The sequence below is a fragment of the Pleurodeles waltl genome, chromosome 3_1 (genome assembly GCF_031143425.1).
Source record: "Pleurodeles waltl isolate 20211129_DDA chromosome 3_1, aPleWal1.hap1.20221129, whole genome shotgun sequence".
Classification (NCBI taxonomy): Eukaryota; Metazoa; Chordata; class Amphibia; order Caudata; family Salamandridae; genus Pleurodeles; species Pleurodeles waltl.
In genome coordinates this window covers 560710472-560737079 of record NC_090440.1, presented here as the reverse complement: position 1 = coordinate 560737079, position 26608 = coordinate 560710472, and the positions used below count along the sequence as shown (strand labels likewise).

The window sequence follows — 26608 nt, the reverse complement described above, 5'->3', positions numbered from 1 at the left end:
GAAGTGGTGGAAATGATGGCCTTGAAATTCCTTCACCTCCTACTGGACTAAGTCTTAGAAAGCACTTTCCTTCTGCCCCAAACCAATAGCCAATCATCTCTTTTGTTATTTAAAAAAATGCCACTTGCTTGAGCCTGTGGATATACGCGCTTGTGATTATTATTATTTTTTTAATGCCCTTTCCCTTGTATCTCCCCTTCTGAATCGTGCAAAAAACTAAGCAGTTCCTTGCATGCAAACAGTTCACAATATTTTGACAGTATTTGATGTCATAAGAGCTTGTAAAAATGTACAAATGCATCCCATGTATACAACAGAAAAGTTTTGGTCCAGTCGCAGTCGGTATCTGACTTTACCGACAAAGTAGACAGCCTATATTGGATGATTGATTAATGCTCATAACCTGTTTAAATTTAAGCAATGTGCTGAGAAAACTGTCTCTGCACAGTACTTGAGAACATTTCAAATCTTTTTCACTCACCACTCCCCTATTGTCCTAAGATAAATTAGAATATCCCTGCCAGTCTCACTTTGCCTCAGGCGGTATGATCTTCCCTACAAAGACTGATCTCACCACATTGAGAAGTAAATAAACCTATGTCAAAAGGAAGTAAAAAAATGACCATCAAAAGCCAAAAATGTAATCTGATATCTGTTCTAGAGAAGATAAAGTTAGTGCCATTCTGGGTGCAGGAGCTGCAGTCACTTATTTGGAAATCCCTCTCAATATTTTAAGGTTATGTATGTGAAAGTTACTGTATTAAATGGTTACACTTTCAATTGCCCTTTCAGTCACTTATCATACCCTCTCTTTTGTAGCACCTGTATTGCCAGAGAGTGGTTACTCCTCCACTCATGCTGAGGCCACATATGAAGAAGACTGGGAAGTTTTTGACCCGTGAGTACTCTACCTTTCATATGATCATTAGTTTTGATTCAAGGTGTAAGAAGTCCAGCAACTGAGTCATTGGTTCTCTTATCTGTTACTAGTGGTTGATATGATTGAAACACACATTTTAATGTATGAAACTAGTCTCTGCTCACTTCTAACAAGTCAAGGAATTACAGACCTCAAGAAGGAACTGAAAGCTCAGTTTGTGCTAATGCAGTTAAAAAGTGCTTCTAAAGCAGGTTCTCTTGGGTCTTGGAAATAACTGTTGGTGGATCCCCTAACGCAAGAGTAGGACTGTAAAATATTTTGCATAGGATTTGAGACAGGTCAAGGTAGGGTGGGGGTATGAGAGTCTGCCGTAAGTCCTGGACACATCCCATTTAGAACACATTGCATTACTGTGCATGACACTTGAGTTCCCTAAAATATTGCACAGAACTCAAGAATTTGGAGGTGGTTTGCTCTTTCTACCAGGGAAATATTGTATTAAAATACTCCCCAGTTTGACAAATAGAGTGTACTAGTGCTTGACTTTCCATCCCCCTTCAATGGAGGCTTGAGGTTGAGGACCTGATGATCATTTCTGAGACTAGCCACAAACCTTGAGCAGTCTGGTTAGAGGCTACCTGTCTGCTCACTCCTCCCCTCCCTCAGGTGCGGTAATAAAGAAAAGTCACTTTACTTTAGGAATGATCTTTCTCCAGAATTGGATCTTACATAGAATCACTTGATTGAATCATTCCTCGCTGTCAAAGTGGGTGTCCCACAGCACCATTAAATAGTAGTCAGACATCTACATAGAAGTCAGTGTTGAAGGACATTCTCTTTAACAGCTTAGTCACAACCTTAAAGTCCCAAAGTCCAGCCATCGGACAACTGCACCCTTAATAACGCTCATCAGAGGTTTCAGTCCCTCAGATTTTGTACCACACGTTGTATGAAGGGTGTCTCCTTGAGCTCTGCCGATTTATCTTCATTCTGCTATTGTAACAATTATATTTTTCTGATATAATGACCGAGACATCTAAAAAGGGCTCTTTAGACTCTAATACTTGTGGGAGTAAAAGACTACACTCAGAGGACACCAGCCAGGATTGTATTTACTGCCTCTACCCTCAGCATAAGGTCTTTTAATGTTTTTCTCTACAAAAAACATTGAGACCGTGAGGGGAGGCTTCAGAAATCTAAATCCAAAAATATTGAGTTCTGAAGAGGACAGTGGCACTTTGTCAATCTTTCATCACAGGTCACATAAGAGGGAAAGATCCTGTGACCGAGTCTTCCCAGGAATTCAAAAAGGCCTCCAAATAGACTCATTATACGTCTGTCAAGGAGACTTCTAGAAAGTAGAAGAAAGCAAATATCTGCCCAGAAGCCACTAAATCTGAGCCTACCACTCCTTCTAAAACAAATCTGGAGATCATCCCTCACTCTGCCTCCGATCCGTCGACTGTGAAATCTACAACTATACTAAAAATCTTGACTGCCCCGCTGACTAGCTTGACGACGGCCTCGTCCACGAAAACTCTGCCACCACTGAAAGATATGAAGGGCTCAGCAGCGTTGACAATTACAATTTCAAAAACCTTCCTCCTTTCAGAGCACACCTCTCCCAGGAAGGTGTCTCCACTCCCTCCAAGCCACCTTCTGACTTAGAGTTAGAGGATGTGTGACCATTTGGGGCAGCACACAGTTCTTCAGAGCTCCAGGTGAAGTGCCAAGACTATGATGAGGAGGAAGATCCAGGTTATGACTACTACTACCAATCTCCCAGGTATTGTGACAGACCCAGCCAACACGAAGAGCACTTTTTCAGCACCGTGACTAGTCTCCTTCCTTGGAAGAGGTTAATACAAGTGCCTCTCTCATTGTTGCAGGACTATTGGAAGGTTTCCAGAATGTGCTTGACCGTCTTGACATAAGCAGTTTACTGCTCCACTTCCGCCTCCATTGCCAAGGACCACAGAACCTATTCCGCTGCGAGTAATGCCCAAGTTGACCCCGTCATCCAACATTGTGGCTCCCCCTAGAGAGGATCCTTCTTCATCAGATGACGATCCCGAGGGATTCCTGATGACTGCTCACACCAGGAATGGGACTAGCTAATTACCTGCATTGTCTCCACCAGTCCCTCAACCTGTAGATGCCCCTCCTTATGATACAGGGTTGATTCCATAACCTTAGGAAGAGGACTGCAAAGATGTTTCAACTTCTGATGACCGTCAAACAATTTTTTTTGTTGTTCTTTTTTTTATGACTTCAGAGGTTGCAAGAAATTATGTGCATGCCATTCCTATAGCGGACTTCACCTGGGAAGCACAAAAATAATGCAGAATCCAGCTACAGTGGCGGCTGTCTTACTTAGAATTGACAAAGCCCAAGGACCCAGAAGATTCACCAGCCTGTTTATTGGGCCATCTAAAGGCGGATTCAATTATCGCATGGACCAATCAGCACCATTCGAAAAACCCTTCTGTTCCTGTCTCACCCCCACCAGATTGGGAGGCCAGACGCCCAGATAACATAATTAGGAGATTTTCATTGATGTCTACCATCACAGTTCATGCTGCTAACCCCTTTGCCACGTTGGGCTGGTATGACTGGCAAATGTAGTCTGACATCAGTGCCAGAGATCTTGTGCCAGAGAATAGTAAGACTGAAGCAAGAAACCTCCTTCAGGATGAAGACAGGACATCCTGAGAAATAATTTACTTGTGTGCTGGACATCACCCCTACGGGTTTCTGTCAGGAGCGGTAGTCTTGAGGCAGCAAGGATGGTTAAAGGCAACCTTGTTCAGACCTGATTTCCAATTGAAAATCCTTGACTTGTCTTTTGACGAGGAGCCCTTTTTTGCTAGCACGTCGACGAGGCATTGCAGGTCATCAAGGTAGATACAGAAAAGGCACACCACAGTTCCGTAAGGTGCCCTTCTGAAGAGCATGAGGGAGAGGGATCTCTACCTATGGAGGGAGTTATCAGTGCTTCGAGCAGTGATATCCGCAACAATACTGACCGTATTATCAACAGCAGTCCTATCGTCCACCACGTCCAGCAGCCTATAACAATCAAGGACTTTGCCGAAAGCAGACCTCGAGTGAAAGAGACCAGTAGGAAGCTGTGACCTTTCTTGAGAGTTGGCTACAACCAACCCCATACCATCTGTGGGCACGAACATTTTTTATCAGGTTTCAATAAATGGACAAAAGTAAGACGTGATTCCATCACATCATCGTTGTTGCATACATCAATTATAGTGTACATCATACCAGAAACCATATCGTATGGATACAGAAAATTACCATGTATATATATCCACCTGTGTCGCATTTCCGTGTACACCAAATATGTAGTGTATGGGCCTCATATGTCTTTGGACCGAGTGGCTTGGGGAAGCTCTTCTGAATAGTAATCTAATTGATCCCTGCAATGTGTCAGATTTTTCAACCACATATCAAATGTTGGTGACTGAATACTTCCCCAATGGATAGCCACTGTTGGAAGCTGGCCTGGTGTGTGATGGACACCTGTGGTGTTGTCACCTTATATCAGGTCCAGGAATCCCGTATTAGTGAAGTGTAGGCAGTGTCTAGCAAGCCAGGGCTCTCTGGAGATAGTTGTGGATGAGCAGCTAAGTCTTATCTAGGTCACATGCAAAGCTTATGCTATACCACTGTGGTCACACAGCACTCATCACACATGAAAGAACCACACAGTGTTACAAAAACAAAGGTACTTTATTATGGTAACACAACAGTAGATTACTAATAGGTAGTTCCCCAACTGGAGGTAAGTACACACTATACATACACGCAATTGCAATTAGCATAGAAACATCAAGCATTGGCAATACTTAGTGAAAATATGAAGGACAGTAGGGACGGGCCAAACCATATACTAAAAGTGGAATCTGAGATATAGTCCCCCACCCGAGTACCAGAGTGACCCCCAACGACCAGGAGAGCAGAGAAAGTACCTGGCCTTCCCAAGGGCTAACAGGCCGACTTAGAAAAAGGATTGTGCAAGTGCAGGACCAGACAAGAAGAAACCAAAGGAGGAATGGGTAGAAGAGGACCTACAAAGGAAGAGGACAGAGTGCAGTCCACAGTGGAGTGTCCAGTTGGGGCAGGAGCTACTACCCACCCTTCTGTGGATGCAGAACCATGTTGATGAGGGAAGACGACCAGCTGTGGAGCGCTCGAGCTGCAGAGGAGTCCTCTGAGCGGTGGAGATGGTGTTCCACGTCGGTTGTTGGGTTGCAGATGGGCAGTGGTGCAGAAGAACCACAAACAAGCCTTGGCAAATGCAAGAGGAGCAAAAGAAGAGTTGCAAGACTGAAGAGGACCAGCATGGCCCAGGGGACTCGACCCAGGAAGGCGAATCCAAGGTGACTCAGCAGTCTGGGGAGCCAACAGAAGCAATCTTAGTCCTCACAGGCAACCCACTGGAAGCAGGCACAGCAAGTCGCTGTGAGAAACGTCCCAAGTTGCTTTAGCAGCAGAGAGGAGACTCTGCTTGGCAGGATGAAGTGCTGGGGCTACTCAGAGCCTGAAGGTTCCTTGGAGCAGGAGCAAACAAGCCTTGGTAGCCTGAAGATTCACGGTTCCCAGGGGTACTGTCTTGCCAGGAGAGGCAAGAGCTTACCTTCTCCCAAGTTGGACAGTCGGCAGAGAGGACCAAGGAGACCACTCCAGACCACCACCTGTGATGCAGTACCCACGCGGTCCCAGAAGAGAGAAAATCCACGAAACCGGTTGTCGTTGCAGTTGATAATAATAGTTGATTTTATCAGTTAATTCAAACCATAAAAATATTCCTTCAACATAAAATTAAGCTAAACAATAGTGGTACAATAAAACAGTCGTGCGATATAAATGTACAATAAATAATTTAATACATTCTACAGATTTGTCCCCACTTAACTCCAGTTACTAGTACAGGACTTCCTAATTTCGACCTCTTTATTTCTAGTATGTCGCTTTTGTTTCCACTGGCACCATTCCAATCTGCTGGCTTGTTTTGACACAGGAAATTTTGGAGGTAAAAATGTCCATAAATTGGATAAGCCTAACATTCAGTATGGTTTTTCTTGGATTGAATGCTTCAATTAAGGCTTGTCTGCATGTCCTGACCCCTAATTAGTTTAGTTCTTTTTTCAGTAAATGTCTTCTTTCAGCAGCCAAAGCTGGACAAATGTGCAGACCACAAACACTAGATTTTCTACCGCCAGATGACATAGGTGGCACTCGTGGGTGTCTACTAGCGGCCCCTTCTTCCATTTTGGCATGAGGTCTAACGTTGGCACTTTACCCAGCCTTAGCTTTAGAAAGCGTTTTAATTTTCAATGAATAGGGGGCAGCCAGAAGTGGTGGTTCTTTGGGAGCTTTATATGAATTAAGAATCAGCCAATCATGCAACCTTTTAGCCTCCCCTGTCTTCTAGCCAGCTGTATAATTTACTTGATTTATTCACTTTTTTAAAAGCCATAGTAGGAAGTGACTGATCCCATACATCGCCTAAATTCAAAAGGGTTAGGCTTTTTTCCAGATGCTTTTTATAGTTACTATTACCTCTTTCTAGATACATTTTCTGCCAAACTAGATTAGCCAACGTCCCTTTTGGGGTGCAGCGCAGTTTGTAACAACATTTAATATATGCTGCGGGTTGAGCCAGTGTCTGCTTGACCAACATAAATTCCAATCTGATCTGGGCTCGGGAAGCATGTCCTGGTAACCGAAAGGCACGCTTATACACCTTTACCAGAAGTTTATCCAGGAGAGCTGCCTTCATCCCCCCTCATTATTTCAGTCACATAGTTGGTACCTGCAGATTCAGGGGAGTGTCTCTTTTCCTCCAAGGGAGATTCCTTCTTACTTCTCGGTGCAGGCTGAAGTCTTGTCGACCTCGGAGGATGCAGAGCCGGGGGTATATTGCAGTTGCTGGAAGGAGCAGGAGAAACAATGTTGCAAAGCAGAGTTGTCGCTGAAGTTGCAGATTGTCGGTTCCTGAAGAGTCTAGTTGCAGTTCCAGTGGCCAGAAGATGTAGTAAATGATGCAGTGGAGTCATGTTGGGGTCTTGCACATCGAATCGGGGGACCCACCCTCAGGGGAGTCCATAAATAGCCTTAAAAGGGGGTTTAGTCACCTAATAAGGTGACCATCTATCAGGAGGGGGTCTGTGATGTCACCTGTCTGTCCTGGACACTCCGATGCTCCCAGGGGTGTCTGCACATCTTGGTTTCAACTTGGCAGAACCAAGTGGCCACCTGGGGGAGCTCTGGGCACCACCCCTGGGATGGTAATGGGCAGGGGAGTGGTCACTCCCCTTTCCTTTGTCCAGTTTCATGCCAGAGGAGGTTGCGGGGTCCCTGGACTGGTGCAAACCAGTTTATGCAAATAGGGCACTAAATGTGCCCTTCAAAGCAAACCAGTGGTTTGGGGAGGCTACCCATCCCAAGTCTTGTAATACCTATTTCCAAGGGAGAGGGTGTCACCTCCCTCTCCCACAGGAAATCCTTTGTTCTGCCTGCCTCTGCCTGAGCTGGTGAAGCAGTAGGAGAACAGAAACCTGTCTGAGGGGTAGCAGCAGCGCAGGCTTCCTGGAAATCCCCAGAAGACTGGTAGGAGCAATACTGGGGGTCCTCGAAGGAGCCCCTAAAGTGCATGGAATCATACCACCATTGCTGGCAACAGCATTGGGGGTATGAGTCCGAAATATTTGATATTAAACATGCCCAGGTTCGGAGTTACCATTATTACCAGCCAAACTATGCAATTCATTACCACCAAATATAAAATCCACGGATATCTTATCTTCAGAACACTACTCAAGAGTTAGCTTTTTCCTACATAACCCCATACTCAAACACTACTGTACAGCATAACCCTATGTATATGAGCATTTGATTTGAATATATGTCTGTATCTAGATATGACTTTCTTTGTATAAATATATATTTAACTATGGTTTTAATATATATTCTTTAGGTCTACTGAACAAATGTATAGATTACTTATGGTTAAATATATATATATTCTATGCTTAACACTTTTGTAGGTCAGTGCATAGTTGTATATATGTTTGAGTAGATGCTAAGGGGGTCTCTGTTTTATCTATCACAATATGTAAATATAGCAATTTGATCTATAAGCGCTTCACTATTGAAATAGTGAGGTAAAGATTACAAAAACAATAAATAAATAAAAAATCGTTATTGAAAAAAGATACACAAATTACCCTAAAGTACTGCAGCGCTTGAAAGTCTGCGTTTATACAACTGAATATTTTTTTTTCTCTCGCTATATATATATATATATATATATATATATATATATATATATATATTATTCGATGGTATGTGTAGCTGCAGATACACATGCTGTGCACATCCCGCCATCTGGTGTTGGGCTCGGAGTGTTACAAGTTGTTTTTCTTCAAAGAAGTCTTTTCGAGTCACGAGACCGAGGGACTCCTCCCATTTCGACTCCATTGCGCATGGGCGTCGACTCCATCTTAGATTGTTTTTTTTCTGCCATCGGGTTCGAACGTGTTCCTTTTCGCTCCGTGTTTCGGGTCGGAAAGTTAGTTAGAATCTCGGAAAAAAACGTCGGTATTGTTTGCGTTCGGTATCGGGTTAGTTACAACAGATCGACACCGAATTTAGAAGAGTTCCGGTGGCCCTTCGGGTTTTTTTCGATCCCCCGTCGGGGCCTGGTCGGCCCGGCCACGTGTGAATTCAAGGCTGATGGAACGGACCCCATTCCGCTTCTGTCCAAAATGCCATAACAAGTATCCGTATACGGATCAGCATCTGGTCTGTAACTTGTGCTTGTCCCCAGAGCACAAGGAAGATACTTCTGAGGCCTGTCGAGCGTTTCGGTCCAGAAAGACGTTAAGAGACCGAAGACTGCAGATGGCGTCGACGCCGACAGAACAAGAGCGTTTCGAGGAAGAAGAGGAAGCTTTCTCTACCCGAGTCGGACTCGGATGAGCTCGAGGCCGAAGAAATGCCGAAAACCGTGAGTAAGACGTCGAAACATAAGACTCACGAGAAGTCAACAAAAGCCCAGGGGACGCCACCGCCAACAGGCCATGGCTTAACCCAAACAAGCGGTGACCGAGCCAAGGCACCGAAAAAGGGCACGCTGGTGTCGAAGTCATCCGACTCCGGTCGAGATACCGCCACACAGCAATCTCGGACCCGAGACATCGGCTCTGAGAAATTTCGGCACCGTCACAGCGGCCCCGAACAAATTCGGCATCGAGACACCACCACGCCGAAAATTACAAAGGTTTCTTCGGAGCCTAAAAAGACGTCCGCAAAAGTTTTGGTTCCGAAACATCCAGCCTCTGAGCCGAAAACAGGTTCCTATACAGAGGAACAAGGATTGGCCTCCCAAATGAAAAAACATAGATTTGGAGAGGAACTTCAAGCTGTAGAGCCAGACCATTCTCAAAGGAGGCTCCACATTCATCAAGACACAGGGAAGATAACCACTCTTCCTCCAATTAAAATAAAAAGAAAACTTGCCTTTCACTAAAAGGACAAGGAGCCACAGGCAAAGGTGGCAAAGAAAACAACTCCACCACCTTCTCCACCACCATCAGTGCACACATCACCAGTAGCAACTCCTCCACTGATGCACTCCCCGACTCATACTGCCATGAGTCAAGATGATCCCGATGCATGGGACCTTTACGATGCTCCAGTATCGGACATCAGCCCAGACTCGTACCCTACCAGGCCGTCCCCTCCTGAGGACAGTACATCTTACACACAGGTGATCGCAAGGGCAGCTGCTTTCCATAACGTCACCTTGCATTCAGAACCAATTGAGGATGACTTCTTGTTTAACACGCTAACCTCCACTCATAGCCAGTACCAAAGACTACCTATGCTCCCAGGAATGCTAAAACATTCAAAACAAATCTTTCAAGATCCTGTTAAAGGCTGAGCCATAACTCCAAGAGTGGAGAAAAAATACAAGCCACCGCCAACAGATCCTGTTTATATTACAACGCAGTTAACTCCAGACTCGGTAGTTGTCGGGGCAGCTCGTAAGAGAGCAAACTCTCATACCTCGGGAGACGCACCACCTCCAGACAAAGAGTCGCAAATTTGATGCTGCGGGCAAAAGGGTTGCAGCACAAGCAGCAAACCAGTGGCGCATTGCCAATTCACAAGTGCTTTTGGCAAGATATGACAGAGCTCACTGGGATGAAATGCAACATTTGATAGAACACTTACCCAAGGAGTTCCAAAAAAGAGCACAACAAGTGGTGGAAGAAGGACAAAGTATCTCTAATAATCAGATACGGTCTTCAATGGATGCAGCAGATACGGCTGCAAGGACAGTAAATACTGCAATAACAATAAGAAGGCACGCATGGCTCCGCACGTCAGGTTTCAAGCCAAATTCAACAAGCCGTGCTAAATATGCCATTTAATGAACAGCAGTTGTTTGGGCCGGAAGTCGACACTGCTATTGAGAAACTCAAGAAGGACACTGATACGGCAAAAGCCATGGGCGCACTCTACTCCCCGCAGAGCAGAGGCACCTTTCGCAAAACACCTTTTAGGGGAGGGTTTCGAGGACAACCTACAGAAACCACAACATCACAAACCAGGCCCACTTACCAAAGCCAATATCAGCGGGGAAGTTTTCGGGGCCAATATAGAGGGGGACAATTCCAAAGAGGTGGAGGAAAATTCCAAAGCCCCAAAAGTCCTCAAAATAAGCAGTGACTCACAAGTCACCCATCCCCATCACATAACACCTGTGGGGGGAAGATTAAGCCAATTTTACAAACATTGGGAGGAGATAACAACAGATACTTGGGTACTAGCAATTATCCAGTATGGTTATTGCATAGAATTTCGAGAATTCCCTCCAACAGGCCCACCGAAAACACACAGTATGTCGAAACAACATATAAATCTTCTAGGATTAGAAGTTCAAGCATTGCTCCAAAAAGAGGCAATAGAATTAGTACCAAAACAAGAACTAAACACAGGAGTTTACTCACTGTACTTTCTAATACCCCAAAAAGACAAAACTCTAAGACCTATACTAGATCTCAGAATATTAAATACATACATCAAATCAGACCACTTTCACATGGTTACATTACAAGAAGTAATCCCACTGCTCAAACAACAAAACTACATGACAACACTGGATCTAAAGGATGCATATTTCCATATACCAATACATCCTTCACACAGAAAGTACCTAAGGTTTGTATTCAAAGGGATACATTACCAATTCAAAGTGTTGCCATTTGGAATAACAACTGCGCCAAGAGTTTTTACAAAATGTCTAGCAGTAGTAGCTGGACATATCAGAAGGCAGCAAATACATGTGTTCCCGTACCTAGACGATTGGTTAATCAAAACCAACACGCAAAAACAGTGTTCACGACACACAAATTACGTCATAGAAACCCTACACAAACTAGGTTTCTCAATCAATTACTCAAAGTCACACCTTCTGCCGTGTCAAACACAGGAATACCTAGGAGCAACAATCAACACAGTAAAAGGGATTGCCACTCCAAGTCCACAAAGAGTCCAAACATTCCAAAATGTAATACAAGCCATGTATCCAAACCAAAAGATACAGGTCAAATTAGTAATGAAACTCCTAGGCATGATGTCCTCATGCATAGCCATTGTCCCAAACGCAAGGTTGCACGTGCAGCCCTTACAACAGTGCCTAGCATCACAGTGGTCACAAGCACAGGGTCAACTTCTAGATCTGGTGTTGATAGACCGCCAAACATACATCTCGCTTCAATGGTGGAACAGTATAAATTTAAACCAAGGGCGGCCTTTTCAAGACCCAGTGCCACAATGCGTAATAACGACAGATGCATCCATGACAGGGTAGGGAGCACACCTCAATCAGCACAGCATCCAAGGACAATGGGACATTCAGCAAAAACAGTTTCATATAAACCACTTAGAACTGTTAGCGGTGTTTCTAGCTCTGAAAGCATTTCAACCCATAATAACCCACAAATACACTCTTCTCAAAACAGACAACATGACAACAATGTATTACCTAAACAAACAGTTATGTCTCCTAACACAAAAAATATGGCATTGGGCGATTCACAACCACATTCGCCTAATAGCACAATTTATTCCAGGGATTCAGAATCAGTTAGCAGACAATCTCTCTCGGGATCACCAACAGATCCACAAATGGGAAATTCACCCCCAAATACTGAACACTTACTTCAAAATGTGGGGAACGCCACAAATAGATCTATTTGCAACAAAAGAAAACTCAAAATGCCAAAACTTCGCATCCAGGTACCCACAACATCAGTCTCGGGGCAATGCACTATGGATGAACTGGTCAGGGATATTTGCGTACGCTTTTCCCCCCTCTCCCACTTCTTCCATATCTAGTAAACAAGTTGAGTCAAAACAAACTCAAACTAATACTAATAGCACCAACATGGGCAAGGCAACCTTGGTACACAACACTACTAGACCTTTCAGTAGTACCTCATATCAAACTGCCAAACAGACCAGATCTGACAACACAAACAACAGATCAGACATCCAAATCCAGCATCGCTGAATCTAGCAATTTGGCTCCTGAAATCCTAGAATTCGGGCACTTAGACCTCACACAGGAATGTATGGAGGTCATAAAACAGGCTAGAAAACCTACCACTAGACATTGTTATGCAAATAAGTGGAAAAGATTTGTTTATTACTGCCATAATAATCAAATTCAACCTTTACACGCATCTGCAAAAGAGATAGTAGGATACTTACTACATTTGCAGAAATCTAAACTAGCTTTCTCTTCCATTAAAATACATCTTACGGCAATTTCAGCTTACCTGCAAATTACGCACTCAACTTCATTATTTAGGATACCAGTCATAAAAGCGTTTATGGAAGGCCTAAAGAGAATTATACCACCAGGAGCACCACCAGTTCCTTCATGGAACCTCAACATTGTCTTAACACGACTCATGGGTCCACCTTTTGAGCCCATGCACTCTTGTGAAATGCAATACTTAACATGGAAAGTTGCATTTTTAATTGCCATCACATCTCTAAGAAGAGTGAGTGAGATTCAAGCATTTACCATTCAAGAACCATTTATTCAAATACACAAAAATAAAGTTGTTCTATGGACCAATCCTAAATTTTTACCAAAAGTAATCTCACCGTTCCACTTGAATCAAACGGTAGAATTACCAGTGTTCTTCCCACAGCCAGATTCTGTAGCTGAAAGCACTACATACATTAGACATCAAAAGAGCACTAATGTACTACATTGACAGAACAAAACTAATTCGAAAGACAAAACAACTATTTATCGCCTTTCAAAAACCTCATACAGGAAATCCTATTTCAAAACAACGCATTGCTAGATGGATAGTTAAGTGCATTCAAGAGAACTGCCTATTACACCAAAGGCACACTCAACCAGAAAGAAAGGTGCTACCATGGCCTTTCTGGGAAATATTCCAATGAACGAAATATGTAAGGCAGCAACATGGTCTACGCCTCATACATTTACCAAGCACTACTGTGTAGATGTGTTAACTGCACAACAGGCAACAGTAGGTCAAGCTGTACTAAGAACATTATTTCAAACTACTTCAACTCCTACAGGCTGAACCACCGCTTTTTGGGGAGATAACTGCTTATTAGTCTACGCACAGCATGTGTATCTGCAGCTACACATGCCATCGAACGGAAAATGTCACTTACCCAGTGTACATCTGTTCGTGGCATTAGTCGCTGCAGATTCACATGCGCCCACCCGGGAGCCTGTAGCCGTTTAGAAGTAGATCTTAAACATTTGTACATTTGTAAATATATTACTTGAAACTTCATTATGTACATACGCATTCACTCCATTGCATGGGCACTATTACTAGCATACACAACTCCTACCTCACCCTCTGCGGGGAAAACAATCTAAGATGGAGTCGACGCCCATGCGCAATGGAGTCGAAATGGGAGGAGTCCCTCGGTCTCGTGACTCGAAAAGACTTCTTCGAAGAAAAACAACTTGTAACACTCCAAGCCCAACACCAGATGGCGGGATGTGCACAGCATGTGAATCTGCAGCGACTAATGCCACGAACAGATGTACACTGGGTAAGTGACATTTTCCATATATGTGTGTGTATATACACACCCTTTCTATGTAGTCATTTATCTATATATTTTTTACTTTATTCCTACTGTAGAACTGAAAAATAACTTTCACTTTCTCCAGTGCACTGCTCTTAATACATCCTCTATCTCCACTTTCTGACTCTTCTTAAACCTCATTTTACTACTATGATCTCCCAAATAACACTTTTTAGATTCTTCTATCTTCTATCCCTCCATTATTCTATTAGTTCCACTAATAGGCTTGCATGTCCACTGCTCAAATTAACTTGTATTTCCCTATACTAATCCACCACTAAACTTTTTTGGGTTCCGGAGTAGGGTGCCACTTGCCGAAAAGTGCTTTGACGCCTCGTCAGGGGTAGTAAGCCCTATATAATTACAATACAAATACAATACCTGGACACAGGTATTGTATTTGTATTGTAACCTGTGTCCAGTACATGGGTAAAATAGCTTCCCCGCACTTACGAAGTCCAGTGCAATGGGGCTGGAGTTCGTAGGGGAAGCTCTGCTCATACAGGGGTGTCCTCACACACACAGGGACATGCACCCTGCCCTCTGGGGTAGAAGGGCCTACCAAAGCGGTGACTTAGTGACCACGCTGTGAAAGAGTGCATGCACCTTTTCACGCAGGCTGCAATGGCAGGCCTGCAGACACATTTTGCATGGGCTCCAATGGGTGGCACAATACGTGCTGCAGCCCATGGGGAACCCCGGCTGCCCCAATGCCCTTGGTACCTGAGTACCAGACACTAGGGACTTATAAGGAGGCACCAGTATGCCAATTGTGGGTGTGCGAAGTCCTAGGCAACCAGATTCAGAGGGAGAGAGCACAATCACTGGGGTCCTGGTTAGCAGGATCCCAGTGAAAACAGTCCAGGCATAGGCACAAAGTGGGGGTAACCATGCCAAAAAAGGGTACTTTCCTACAGCCACTCTTCTTGGCTATCAGCAGTGCTATTGCCACTAATTTCTGGTTAATTGGTTGAAGCGGTTTAACTAGGCCATGGAGACACATCGAGGGGTGGGGAAGGGGTGATGTTCATGGCACTGCCTCATTCACCACAATGGATAGGGCCTTACTTGCTTGCGTCCAGTAGTGATGTATGGAGCTGCAGGCCCAGGCCAAGTATAGAAGGTCCACTTCCTTACATAACGTATACATTGAGCTTCTGCCCACACCCTAAACCTATATAGCCTGCGGGGTGAGTAGTATATTTGTTGCAGATTCTGATAATGAATTATCCTGAAGTTGCAATTTGATGCCAGCCTACTCATCGATATGCAACAGAACTCCATGTCTGCAGGTGTTAGTGGGTTATCCAAGAGTATTCAATTTATCTAGCCCAGTGGAATCGTCTGTTGTATACCGCTGGGATGCATTGTACAGCCTAGTGATTAGTTTTGTTCTGTCTTTACATGTAAGTAGTGTTTGCAGCCCTTCTAGTGATCCAGGTTCGTTCGGAAATGAAATATAGTGCGCTTTTATGGCCTCACTTATATGGTGATTGTAGGAAGCTGGGCTGGTGTGTGGTGGGAACCCAAGGTACTTACACCTTATTCCAGGTGTCCTCTCTTAGTGAAGTGTAAGCAGTGTAGAGAAGCCAGGCTCTCTAGAGGTAGCTGTGGATGAGCAGCCAAGGCTTATCTAGGAGACATGCAGTAGCACACTAGTCGCACAGCACTTCATCATGAAAGAAAACACTCAGTTGTACAGAAATAAAGGTACTTTATTTTTGGAACAATTCACCACAAAATACTAGATAGGTAACCCACCTTTAGGAGGTAAGCAATACACTATATACACTAGTAATCAGAAACCGGCATAAAAAAAGGTTAGAAAACAGTGCAAATAGCAATAATCAATAGTGACCCTAGAGGGAGCGCAAACCATATACTAAAAAAAATTGAATGCGAACAAGGTACCCACAGTTAAGTAAGTAAAATGTGTAGAGGGAAGCTAGACGTATTAGAAAATCACAGAGGTAAGGAACACAGTACCCCCCAATGACCAAGAATGTAGGAATGAAACACTGGATTTTCCCCAAACCAGCCAAAAGGAGGAAAAGAAGAAAAAGTCGAAACCCAGAGAAGACTGCTAGAAAACTAGCGGTGGATTCCTGAAGAAAGAAGACTTGTGGAGAGAGGGGACCAAGTCCAAGAGTCACAGTGGAGTTCAGGAGGAGTAGGAGGTACTACCCACCCAGCTGTGGATGCATGAGTTGGTCGACAATGATGATGAACAGGTCAGCACTGCAGCCCTGGAACCGGAGAAGTTCCTGATGGATGCAGACGAAACTCCATGCTGGAAGGAAGATTGCAGACGGGTGTCGGTGCACGAATCCCACCAACAAGCCTTGCCAAAGGCAAACTCACTGTTAGTGGAAGAGAGATGCTGCCTGGGGGGCCCAGCAAGGCCCAGGAGACTCAACCCAGGAGAGCGAGTCACAGGGGACCCCCAGCATCGCTGAGAGTCCACAGGAGCAGAGGCAGCACCCACAGGAGTCACACAGAACGGGGACACAGGAGTTGCAGAAATAGCCCACGCAGCACTACAAAAGAGGATCCCACGCCACATGAGAACTACATAGGAGGCTGTGATTTGCAGGATGAAGTGCTGGGGGCTGGAGCTATAAGTTGCCAGATCATCCCTTGGAGGAGATGCAAACAAGCTTTGGCAGCTGCAAGAGAAGCGGTGCATGGGGGGGGTACTGGCCTGCATGGGAAGGCTAAGGCTTACCTGCACCAAAATTGGACAGCTGGCAGAGGACCAAGCTGACTATTCCACACCACCACCCGTGATGCAGGATCCACGCAGCTCAGCAGGAGAGAGGATCCACTCAGCCGATCGTAGGTGCCAGCTGTTGCAGGAGAGTGACTCCTCACTCAAAGGGAGATTCCTTCTTGTGCAGGCTGAAGAAGAGTTGCAGTCTTCTGAGGATGCACGGTGAGGAAATTGTTGCAAAGCTGGCAGGAGCCCTGGAAACAATGTTGCTGAAGAGTCCTTTCTTATTGAAAGCAGCTTGTCGGGTCCTGGAGGTTCCAGTCACAGTTCCAGAGGCTGGAAGTCGAAATAAAGGTTGCAGAGGAGCCCTACTGGAAGCTTGCAAGCCGAATCTGAGGACCCACCCAAGGGAGAGACCCTAAATAGTCCTGAGAGGGGTATTGGTCACCTAACCAGGTAAACACCTATCAGGAGGGGGCTCTGACGTCACCTGCCTGGCCACTCAGATGCTCCCTGAGTTCCCTGCCAACCTTGGAAACAAGATGGCAGAACCCAGGGACCCTCCTCGGGAGATCTGGGAACCACCCCTGCTGTGGCGATGGATAGGGGAGTGGTCACTCCCCTTTTGCATTGTCCAGTTTCACACTATGCAGGGACTGGGGATCCCTAAACCGGTGTGGACTGGTTTATGCACTGAGGGCACAAAATGTGCCCTTGAAAGCAAACCAGTAGCTTAGGAAGGCTACCCCTCCCAAGCCAGTCACTCCTATTTCCAAAGGGAGAGGGTATTCCCTTTGTTCTGCCTTCCTGGACTTGATCGGGTCAAGCAGCAGGAAGGTAGAAACCTTTCTGAGGGTTGGCAGCAGCTGGGCTGCCCAGAAAACCCTGTACGACTAGTGGTAGCAATTTTGAGAGTCCTCTAAGGAGCTCCCAGAGTGCATGGAATCATACTTCCAACACTTGCAACAGTATTGAGTTATGATTCCAGGTTCGGAGTTGCCATTATGTATCTTGAATTAGGTAGTGACCTATGCCCAGTACCCCATAAAATGGCGTTCCCGCACTCAAAGTCCAGGAAAATGGATCTGGAGTTTGTGTGGGCACCTCTGCTAGTGCAGGTGTGCCCTTACACACAAGTACCTGCACCCTGCCCTCTGGGATGAGGGCCTACCATAAGGGTGCATGCACCTGTTTCACATAGGCTGCAATGGCAGGCCTGCAGAACCCTTTTTAATGACTCCCTATGTGTGACAGAATAACTGCTGCAGCCCTTAGGGATCCCCTTGAACCCCAATTCCCTGGGTACCTAGGTACCATGTACTAGGGACTTACATGGGGGTACCAGTTAGTCAATTGTGGGAAGAAAACGTTAGTAGCAACCAAATTTATAGGAGAGAGCATAATCACTGGGGTCCTGGTAGCAGGATCCCAGTGAACACAGTCAAACACACTGACAACAGGCAGAAAATGGGGTTAACCATGCCAAGAAGGAGGGCACTTTCCTACAGTGATTTTAAAAGGTTGGGGAGGTGGTGTGTGTGGGGTGAGGGGGAGGGGTCTTGGGTTGCGTGCCTATGAAGTCTACAAGTTGTAGAACGGTCCCGCTGGGAAGCACATCACCCATAGTCTTCATACCTGCTTTCTCTTGTAAAGGTAGTGTGCTAGGTTCCTGTGTAACCGATATGGCCGGATGGGGGTGCAAGCAGGAGGGCAGGGGCATACAGCGGGGAGTTGTTTGCTGATATACCTAGGACTTGCTAGGCTTTCGTAGTGCTATTTATAGTGTTTATTTCCATTGAGGGTATATCCATGAGTATGTGAGGTAAAATGGTCCTGAGTGGTATTGGGTGTGCATTGTCTCTTTCTATATCTACGGATGATGTATATTTGGGGGGTGGCACCAGTAGTGCTCAAAATGTGCCTCTGCACATAGATAGTACAAATACAGATCTGGGGCTCCAAATCCACCCTGTGCGTATAGTTTTGTAAGTGTATTCCAGGTAACTCTGGACTACTTCCCAGCCCATGCCGGATTTATCATGTGGGTTCTAAGAGTCTTAAAGCTTTTGTTAGTGGAATGGGAATGTTCATGAATATGTCCATGAACTTGGGGAGAATGATAACTTCATGAGTGCTATTCTGTCAGCAAACGATAAAGGACGTCTCGTCCAGTGGGATATTAGGTCCTCTAGGCGTGAAAAGACAGTACCATATTTCCGCCGAATAACCATCCCTGGGTTACTATGCCCCCATATACCTAGGTATTTTGTGGGGTCCATTCACCTTTCCAGTGGAAATTATATAGGGTGTGTAGTAGTATTCGTGGTTAATCGGAAGACAGTTGATTTGTTCCAATTAATGCTCAGTCCTGAATGCCACTCATATTTAACATCTTCATGGATTACAGAGGCCAAGTTTATCACCGGGTGATGGACATATAGTACCATGTCATCCACGTATAGGGATATTGCCAGTGGGCGCTGGCAAAACTGTAGCGCAGCGCTAGCGTGTCATTGCCTTATCACACAGGCTAGAGGTTCAAGCTCCAGGGCAAATAAAATTGATGACATGGGCATCCCTGCCGTGTCCCTCTGTAAATTCGAAGTGTCTCTAATATGTTGCAATTGACGTGGATGTTCGCCACCAGGTCCATGTGTAGCAAGCGGATCCACTGTAGAAACGTCTGTGCCATGCACATATGGTCAAAAACTCGAAACATGTAAGGCCATTGTATGGAATTGTATTCCTTTGCGGCGTCAAGAAGAACCGATGCTACCCAGAGTGAGGGGTCGAGTTGGTGCAGCACAGAAAAAAGTGTTTGTAGAGTCTTTGTAGTGGAGAGAGAGGGGATGAATCTGGAGTGGTCTAATAGCACTATTACGGGAAGTAGTGGTTGAAGTGAAGTTGCCAGGATTTTTGCGAGGATTTTGACATCTTCATTGATTAGTGATAATGGGTGATAAGAGTTGCATCTATCGGGTGACTTGTCAGGCTTTCCTAAGGGTTGGGGGCAATATTAATTTCTGTTAGGTGTCGTCATTATACATATTCTTTAGGTCAGGCACTAGTAAATGCATATACGCTTTGCAAAATTCGCTGGGTAATCTATCAGTCCCAAATGCTTTGCCATTTGCAAGAGATTGTATAGCATTGCATATCTTCTCTTCTGTGATGGGCTGTACTAGGACTTCCCTTTGCCCTGGGGAGAGCCAGGCCAGCACCACATTGTCTAGATAAGATGCTGGTTTTGTTCTGTGGCAGAGGCTTGAGCGTCATGCAGCCGTGTGTAGAAGTCTACAAACTGGGCCACTATATTCAGTGTATCGTAGATTATGTCCCCTCCTCCCCCCAATCTTGGGATTGTGTGCCCACTATGGGCGAGTGTGCCCATGGTTCTTTGATTTTTGTGGCTGAGTTGGCCGCCTTCTCCTTAAGCCCTCACAACCCATTGACTATACATCTCACCTCTTGGTCTGCAGTTTCATTATGCTCTGTACTATGTGTTTTGATATCTGCTAGGATAGTGAGTTTAAGGCTTATTTCATAACCTTGCTCCAGCTTCTTTACGATACTCTCTGTAGTCTGGAGGCGAGAAAGGATAGGTTTCTGCACTCCAACCTGTAACCCAATTGACCTGTAACCCCAATTGACTTTAAAGGACTCTCTAAGCATGCTTGCCTCCTCCACTCTTTTTCCTCATTTTCCGAGAAGTATTGCATTATCACTGCGCTTATTCAGTCATGAAATACAGCATCTAGTATGGCTGAGGCTTGAGTCACCATTGAAATTGCCTAGGCATGTGGGTGGGTATGCTCACTTTTAAGAGTAGAGGGTAAGTGGTCCGATAATGTTTTGGGCATGTGTTGAACTCCTGTTGTCCATGTACCGACCTCCTTCGTCACCAGCCAGTATTCAACTCTGGACAATGCGACATGTACAGAAGACTTGAAGGTGCCTTCCCTGACCCCTGTATGAAGTCGTCGTCCCCCCGCCACCACCCCACACATCTATGAGCCCACATTCTGTCATTCCCTTTAAGATGATTTTAGCGAACTGCCTTTCCTGCCCCTTATACTGCTAGATCTACCCAATATTGGGTCTAAGTGGACGTTTAGGTCCCCTCCCAATGTGACTGTGGTAGTGTTTAGTGCATGTAAGTGTCCTCAGATCTTAATGTAAAAGTATTCGTCGTCTATATTTGAGCCGTAGAGGTTAAAAGGAGCGACTGTGGTGCCATACAGACTTCCCTGCACAATAGTGCACCTCCGCATATCACCTGTTTCGGGGTGTATAATAGTAAATCGAGTACCTTTCCTAATGATGATGAGTACACCTCTGGAGGAGGATGAATAGGAGGATGCTATGCGAGTTACTGCCCATTTTAGCCCTTGGGCCTGTGCTGTATGTGATGTAAAGTGGGTTTTTTGTAGTAGTACAACATGCACAAGATGCTGGTCGAAGTATGCAAAAACTTGCTTAATTTTCTTTGGATTATTGAGACTGCAGACGTTCCATGTTAAAATAATATGTCCTGGACCTTAGGCTATTAGAGCTGCGTGTGTCAGAAAAGCAGTACTTAGATTATAGGCAGCGTTACATAGTATGATGTTGTGCATGGAAACTTTGTGATGCCGTGATGGATTGGCGAACACTAGTTGAACTTCCCGCCACCCAACCAAGCAAAAGTCTTTCCAATAATCAGCAAAAAGCATCCACAGATGGACAAACCAGCAGTGAATGCAGGTAGAAACATTCTGTAGGAGGCTGGCCTGGCTTATAGTGGGTACCAATGGTACTTACATCTTGTGACAGGTCCAGTTATCCCTGATTAGTATAGTAGTAGTGTTCTAGCAGCTTAGGCTGATAGAGGTAGCTACAGCAGAGCAGCAAACGCTGAACTAGGAGACATGCAAAGCTCCTATCACACAGATACTATATCATAAGAAAGACAATACTCAGTTACTAAAAATAAAGGTACTTTATTTTAGTGACAATGTGCCAAAAATATCTGAGGATATACTCCCTTAGGAGGTAAGTAAAATACACAAAATATACACACAAACCAAATCAGGTACGTAAAACAGTCAGAAAGTAGTGCAGACACTGGAATGCAATAGGTCTAGGGGCAACACAAACCATATACTAAAAGTGGAATGCAAACCACGAATGGACTCCTAGGCTAGTGTAGTGTGTGTAGAGGGTCGCTGGGAGTGTAAGAAAACACTAAGGGTGTCCAAGATACCCCACCCCAAGACCCTGGAAAGTTGGAGTAAAGTACTACTATTTCCCCAGAAACACACTAAAGTTGTGATAAAGGATTTTGCAAGAATCCCAACAGACTGCAATGCACTGAAAACGGATTCCTGGACATGAGGACCTGCAAAGGAAGGGGACCAAGTCCAAAAGTCGCTAAAGTGTCCATGGGGGCAGGAGCCCACTAAACCCCAGATGAAGGTGCAAAATGGCTGCCTCCGGTTGGAAGAAGCTGAAGATTCTGCAACAGCGAAAGGTGCTAGGAACTTCTCCTTTGTGCAGAAGATGTCCCACGGTGTGCTGGAGGATGCAGAGTTGTTTCCTTGGAAAAATACCGCAAATAAGCCTTGCTTAGCTGCATGAGTTGCGGTTGATGAAAAAGGGTGCTGCCTGGGCCCAGGAAGGACCAGGATGTCGCCACTTGGGAGAGGAGACAGAGGGGGCCGTCAGCAACGTAGAGCCCACGCACAAGCAGTGAGCCCCCGCAGAAGTCCTTGAACACTGGTTCAAGAAGTCTGAACACAACGCAGTCGTCTCAACACTGCAAAAGAGGGTCCCATGACACTAGAGATCAACTCAGGGAGCTGAGCATCGCAGGACAGAGTGCTGGGGTTCTAGGCTTGGCTGTGCATGCAGGATTTCTTGGAAATGTGCACAGAAACCATAGCAGCTGCAGTTCACAGGGTGCACAGGATTACTGTCTGGAGAGGGGGGAAGCAAGGACTTACTTCCTCCAAATTTGGACAGTTGAACCACTGGACAGTCTGAGTCACTTGGGTCCACCACCTGTGTTCCAGGGGCCACGCTCGTCTGGATGAGAGGGGTCCCAGAGTACCGGTGACGCTGAAGTTTGGTGCCTGCTGAAGCAGGGGGAAGATTCCGTTGACCCACAGGAGAGACCCTAAATAGCCCTCGGAGGAGGATTGGCCACCTAGTTAGGTAAGCACCTATCCGGAGGGGGTCTCTGACGTCACCTGCTGGAATTGGACACTCAGAGGCCTCCAGAGTGCCCCCACACCTCTAGAAACAAGATGGCAGAGGTCTGGGACACACTGAAGGAGCTCTGGACACCACCCCTGGGGTGGTGATGGACAGGGGAGATCCGACCTCCAGTGCAGAAGTGACCCCCAGGTGGCCCTCTCCCTTGCCCAGGTGGTGGCTACTTTGGTGATTTAAAGTTCCTCTGATACCTGAGGGAAGTACCTTTCATTTAAAGTATTGATTGTAAATCTTGAACCTGTGGTTCTTCAAATAAACTGAGACAAGATATTTTTCTATATAAAAACCTATTGGCCTGGAGTAAGTCTTTGAGTGTGTTCCTCATTTATTGCCTGTGTATGTACAACAAATGCTTAACAGTACCCTCTGATAAGCCTACTGCTCGACCACACTACCACAAAATAGAGCATTAGAATTATCTCTTTTTATCACTCTTACCTCTAAGGGGAAACCTTGGACTCTGTGCATGCTATTTCTTACTTCGAAATAGTTCATACAGAGACAACTTCCTACAAATAACGTGTGCGTTATTTCACTCAGGCTGCAGTGACAGTCCTGTGTAAAGGTTTGTCTGAGCTCCCTATGTGGCAAAAGAAATACTGCAGCCCATAGGGATCTCCTGGAACCCCAATACCCTAGGTACCTAGGTACCATATACTAGGGAATTAGAAGGGTGTTCCAGTGTGCCAATTGAAATAGGTAAAAGTGGTCACTAGCCTATAGTGACAAACTTAAAGGCAGAGAGAGCATAAGCACTGAGGTTCTGATTAGCAGAGCCTCAGTGACGCAGTTAGGCACTACACAAGCATACACATTTAGGCCACACAGTATGAGCACTGAGGTCCTGGCTAGCAGGATCCCAGTGAGACAGGCAAAACAGAGACAAATACTCACAAACAGGCCAAAAGTGGGGGGGTAACAATGCTAGAAAGAGGCTACCTTCTCACACATTCATAAAACCATGTCTGGTGATCATGCGGGGTGCACCCTTATGGAATAACTAGAGGCGGAAACACCCTGAAGGTGGGTGGAGCTGGCCAGTGGCATGAGGAGGTTTGGATAATGTTAATAGTATCTATTTTGGGGTGTCCACTGTAGCAGCCCTAATCAATAGAAGCTGTAGATCTGAGCTGGCAGCGATCTGTGTGCTCTATCCACAATTCGCACTGCCGATAGATGGTCGCTGTCGAACTTTTCCCGCACCATTTTTTTGCCCCACATAGTCAGCCAGCTGACCGGGTTTACTGGATTCAGGAATACCTGTGATGTGTAAATTACGTTATCGGGCTTCTAAATCTTAATTCTTAGCTTGAATCACCGCCAACATTTTCCATGTTTAAACATTTGGTCGTGCATGTTTGGATATTGTCATTTGTAGTTGATATTCTTTGCTCCGCAGTCATGAGTCTTGTTGCATGTTTATGGAATTGGCCGCCATATTGTCCACCTTATGTTATTGGTGTTTATTTTTCCATCTATCGACTGCAGGCTCTGCTGCATGGCCATAAGTGTGGCATCCCTGGTTTGGTATTCTGGGAGTGCATCTATGGCTTGGAGTCTGATAGTGCATACTGTTGTCTGCTCGTGCGTTTAGTCTCGAAGGTGAGCTTAGATTCCTGCCTGTCCATTTTTCCCATTGCGGCTAAAGTAGCGCTGCAGTGCGACTACTTGGTGATGCCATAAGCAGGTACTTTTTCTCAGTGCAGCGGTGTCTGCATGTTGTTTTTCCGTACAGGAGCCGTTCTTTATGTACATGCCAGTGCTGGGTTCATGCGTGGAGAAGCGTATGAGGCCACACTCCTGTGTTGCTGCTTCTCATGTGCAAGAGTGTGCTAGAGTGTTATTGAGGGTCTTGCCAGGTGTGCTGTTGCACTTGATGTGCCCTAACGTCTCAGTGAGCGCGCCATAGATTACAAGATGAAAGGCGGTGTGTCTCATGTGCAACAGTCTCTTTGAAAGGGTGGGGGGGGGGGGTTGGGGGGGGCGCTTGGCGGCATCGGCAGATTAGAGTCCCAGCACTCCACCGCATGCTCAGGAGGCAGGTGCTCTGGAGCCCATGCCGTGGCCCACCCAGCACTAGTCAGGAGGGTTCTGTCCCCGGACCGGTAAGCCCTCTCGTCTTCAGGCCGGGCCAGCCGCCTCCTAAAGCCAGACATGTTTCCAGCTAGCGGCAGGCCAGTACCGCCACAGGCAGCAGCAGCACTCGTCCTCCGCAGCACGTCGCCCTGTGGGGTGTGCCCTAGAAGGGGCCAGAATCCACTCACCAAAGGCAGGCCCCAGGCTCTCAGGTCTCACTACCATAGCTGCAGCGGTGGTTCGTCTGCTCCCTCCGCAGCACCCAGGAGCCGACACAGCGCCACTAGTGCGCGCACTCCACATGTCTGGGAGGTAGGTGTCGCTATTTTCACCTGCTGCAGGGTTTGACCTGCTCTGGTTAGCACTGCATTTCCTCGATGCTCTTGGGGAAAACCGGTGGATTCAGGTACATACAGCAAGCGCTGGAGTCCACACCAATAGTATACCCCCACTTCGTTGACCAGATCATTTAAAATATAACTGATTACTGACAGATTTCCAGCCCTGGCCGGCAGACCCACACTAATCATCTTGCTGTGGACCCTCTAGCGCCACCACCCACCCCGTGTGTGCATACATTACTAATTTCTCCTATAAGTGGTGGGAAATACCAGACAAATGGATATTAGACATTGTTACCTATGGTCATACGCTAGAAATCCTCAAAAAACTGCCAGTAACTTCTCCAAGGGGAATGCACCCTCTTTGGAAAGAAGCCCTCACCATGCTGAGCGAGGGGCAATAGGAAATGTTCCTCAATGGTGACCCCTTGTAGATCTCCAGAAGTTAAGCAAATTCCTACACAAGCAGTCCTTCCATATGGTCACTTTTCTGGACATCCTGTGACTTCTAAACCACAGACTATATGACAACTCTGAATGTACAGGATGCGTACTTCCACACCCCTATACATCCCAAACATTTAAATTACGGAGATTTATAGTGGCTGGCACTCATTACCAATTCAAGGGTCTCCCATTGAGAACCTCAAAACAGTTCCCTGCATTTCCACAAAACTCCTGTGGCGACTTCACTGAGAAACAGATATTGGGTACTCCCATACAGAGACGACTGGCTGATAAAGGAACCAACAGCAAGTCAAGCCTTGGAAGCCACCACAGCTTGTCTAGAATTATTCAGCAAACTAGGAATCGCTGTCAATCATAACAAATCAACTACTACTCCGTCAGCAATTACAGTGTTCCTACAAGCAGCTTTGGATACCATCGAAAAACAAAGCCTTCCTATTACAAGACATCAGAAACCCCAGCTTTTGGGTCTAGAACTGCAAACAGTCCGTTTGAATGCTTCTGTACAAGTCGCTTCTAGGGATTTTCCTCAGCTGTAAACATGGCGCTTTTCTCCTACCTATAGATGAGACCTTTGCAAGAGGAACTGGGCAAGCGGTGGATACAAACAGTCAGATAATTTGATGACCTGGTAAAGATTACTCCAAACATGATAGCAGCTCTGAAGTGGTGGTCATGACCAGACTATCTTTCAAAAGC

General features: G+C 45.7%; 1 protein-coding gene across 3 annotated transcripts in view; it reads left to right on the top strand.

Annotated features, from left to right (window-relative positions):
* The window catches only part of CTDSPL2 (CTD small phosphatase like 2), a 408424-nt gene that overhangs the window by 92684 nt on the left and 289132 nt on the right, over window positions 1–26608 (top strand). For all 3 annotated transcript variants that reach the window (XM_069222959.1, XM_069222958.1, XM_069222960.1), the window contains one exon: window positions 820–898. In XM_069222959.1, the coding sequence (XP_069079060.1) occupies window positions 820–898 (79 nt within the window). The remainder of the gene's footprint in view (window positions 1–819; window positions 899–26608) is intronic.